This window comes from Branchiostoma belcheri, unplaced genomic scaffold (assembly GCF_001625305.1).
Source record: "Branchiostoma belcheri isolate BF01 breed outbred unplaced genomic scaffold, Haploidv18h27 scaffold753, whole genome shotgun sequence".
NCBI lineage: Eukaryota > Metazoa > Chordata > Leptocardii > Amphioxiformes > Branchiostomatidae > Branchiostoma > Branchiostoma belcheri.
Window position 1 is genome coordinate 2,275 of NW_017804413.1, and position 3,133 is coordinate 5,407.

At 43.2% G+C, this 3,133-nt stretch overlaps 1 protein-coding gene across 1 annotated transcript in view; it reads left to right on the top strand.

Moving 5' to 3' along the window:
- The first annotated feature begins 398 nt into the window (after nucleotides 1–398).
- LOC109485436 (small nuclear ribonucleoprotein G-like) overlaps nucleotides 399–3,133 on the top strand; it is a 4,595-nt gene continuing 1,860 nt past the window's right edge. Inside the window, exons 1-4 of the mRNA XM_019789043.1 lie at nucleotides 399–534; nucleotides 1,000–1,022; nucleotides 1,478–1,599; nucleotides 2,789–2,814. Coding sequence (XP_019644602.1) covers nucleotides 503–534; nucleotides 1,000–1,022; nucleotides 1,478–1,599; nucleotides 2,789–2,814 — 203 coding nt within the window. The 5' untranslated portion in view covers nucleotides 399–502. The remainder of the gene's footprint in view (nucleotides 535–999; nucleotides 1,023–1,477; nucleotides 1,600–2,788; nucleotides 2,815–3,133) is intronic.

The window sequence follows — 3,133 nt, forward strand, 5'->3', positions numbered from 1 at the left end:
GTATAATGTCCTTGCTATAGCCAAGCAGTCAGGCCAAGTGCCATTGAAGTTTTCGCGGACAAACTTGCTGGATCAGTTTCATCCAATGGAAGCCCCTCCCTGGAGAACATGCCGCCATGATTGGTGAAAACCTGACCTACCACAGCTCGGCTCTCGACTCACCTTTTAGCAGAGTTATAGCTGCAAATCAACAACACTGTGCTGCAGTCAAGATTCCGGAACTAATTCTAATAGCAGGGAAGGTTCCGTAAATTCCGGTTTGCACAAGTTTCAACGAGAAATCGCTGAACTATAACAGCATTAATCACTTGGTTGTGACGTTCTTCTGCGTATGTGCTGATCGGCAATGGTCGACAATGATCGGCTATATTCGGGAAAACGCGGAGGATACTTCGGATATCTTCGGTAAAACTCGGAAAGCGTCATCCCTACGTCCGATCGTTGTGGCATCCGACATTTGCAGATCATTGTTGTTTTCCTGTTCAATCCAAGCCGATTCACGATGAGTAAGGCACATCCTCCCGAATTGAAGAAGTAAGTATACTCTCTGATATATAATACAGAATTCTAAGTCATCATCGATCTCAAATGTTGTATTGGAAGCTGGTAAATTTGGTCGTTTTTCACGTGAAATTATGAATGTTTGTCTCGCACACTGTAACAGTGTAAGTAACGTTAGCGTTACGTTACTGTTCCTAGTACTGTATGGGGTGCCAATGTATTCAGTACTACAAATTTAATTATGAAAAATGCACGAAGCACCCTGCGAAGACGCACAAGTCTTATATATAAGTAAAACGTACGGATCACTACGTGAAAGAAAATTTCTACAATAATATCCACCCACCCCCTCCCCCAAGAAAATATTACCAACTTCCAAGTCTTTCCTATAATTAAACACACAATTTTGCGCCCCATGGTACACCTATAAAAAGTCTAAACAAGGGTCCTTGTTCTAAATAACCATGTTAAATCCATTCCTTCTGTTTGTGTCCACAGGTTCATGGACAAGCGGATGTGCTGTGAGTACAAATTCTTTGTCATTTCCTTACTCTGTGTGACAACAGGGCTGGAAAAATATTATGCACATGCAGGTAATCTGTGAATCAGAAATGGGAGCTAACTTAAAAATCTTACACAAGTACTACAACAAAGATTTTATTTTTTTCTGACCCTTAGATGCAAAGAATATCCTGTATACTCATCATACATTACTGTATACTATCATACCTTAAATATGTACAAAAATTATACCTACAAAAATATTTGGGTGCACCCACAGAAAAAATTGGGTGCACAGCTCCAATTTTGGGTGCACTAAGGTGCACATGCACCCAGTATTTTGAGCCCTGGGTCTGGATGGAATAAGTGACCTAAACCTGAACCACTGGATTTGAATCCAGTCCTGACCCTGAATGTAAAATGATGAATTTTACTATTGTATTTTATACCTTACCTCAATTGATTTTTGGAACAGTGCAGCTGAATGGCAACAGGAAGGTGTCTGGTATCCTGCGAGGGTTCGACCCCTTCATGAACCTGGTGATTGATGAGTGTGTGGAACTCCGAGGCAACGAGAGACAGAGTATCGGCATGGTGGTACGTACTAATATAGCATACGTATTACCTATGGGCAGACATGGAGGTGGTACGTATGTACTAATGCAGCATACCTTTGGGCAGACATGGAGGTGGTATGTATGTACTAAAGTAGCATACCTATGGGCAGATACGGAGGTCGTCTGTATTTAATAATATAGCACCCCAATGGGCAGATNAACAGTGCAGCTGAATGGCAACAGGAAGGTGTCTGGTATCCTGCGAGGGTTCGACCCCTTCATGAACCTGGTGATTGATGAGTGTGTGGAACTCCGAGGCAACGAGAGACAGAGTATCGGCATGGTGGTACGTACTAATATAGCATACGTATTACCTATGGGCAGACATGGAGGTGGTACGTATGTACTAATGCAGCATACCTTTGGGCAGACATGGAGGTGGTATGTATGTACTAAAGTAGCATACCTATGGGCAGATACGGAGGTCGTCTGTATTTAATAATATAGCACCCCAATGGGCAGATATGGAGGTAGTACGTATATATAGAATACAACACGGGGTATTCCGTATCGCCCGAGGTATCGGCCCGACCGCGGGTCGGATCACCCGACGGCCACAGGCCGGAGGGCGATCCTACTCGCGGGAGGGCCGGGACCGAGCGCGATGTGGAATACCCCATGTTGATTTTATTTATGTCATACCCACCCAAGAAAACGCGCCTTTCAATGCAAGATGAGCCAAAAGTTGGTGCCAGTAAACCCTAAAATGCAACAACATCAATTCCAACGTCCGGATTCTGTATTCGAATTTTCGAAAGGGGCCCACGCGGTCAGGGCGAATCGCGTTCGAATCGTTTTATGGAAGCGTTCGATAACGGGTTCCGGGCCGTACCGTAAAGTACGGCCCGGTCCAGAACCCGTTATCAAACGTTATCGCGGCCCGGGTATGATATAAGTACAAATATAGCATACCTGTGGGCAGATATGGGAGGTGGCACATAGGTACTATTGACCTATGGTCAGATATAGATACTATAGCTGTCCCAGAAAGATATGTTGCGTATTATTAGTAGTTGTGTCGCATGAGGCCACTAGCTGTAGGTAGTGTAGGTTTATATTGGTGCAGTACTGGTACATAGTGATTCTGTATTTTGGACCTGTACCTAGTCAACTATGTACCCATACTTAGCATTAATATATACTATTTTGCTCTCTTCTTCCATGTTCAGGTGATTCGTGGCAACAGTATCATAATGTTGGAAGCCCTAGAAAGAGTTGTCTGAGCTTACGCCATGGAGACGCTATGGTGAAAGGGTTTCAGCATTCAAGGGGCCAACCTGGAACAGACTTTAGTACTTTACTCCTTAGTTAGATCTTGCTATGGACAATATTGCTAACATTCGCATTGTGTTTAGTAACTGTACTTGGATACTGTACAAATTTTTGACAAGAAGGATCCTAGGAATTATGGAATTTAGTTTGTTCTTTCTTGTTTCAAATCAGAAGATCATGTAAAACCTGATACAGTTCTACCGATAGTAGATCATGGATGAAGATAAACTGTACATGTCATC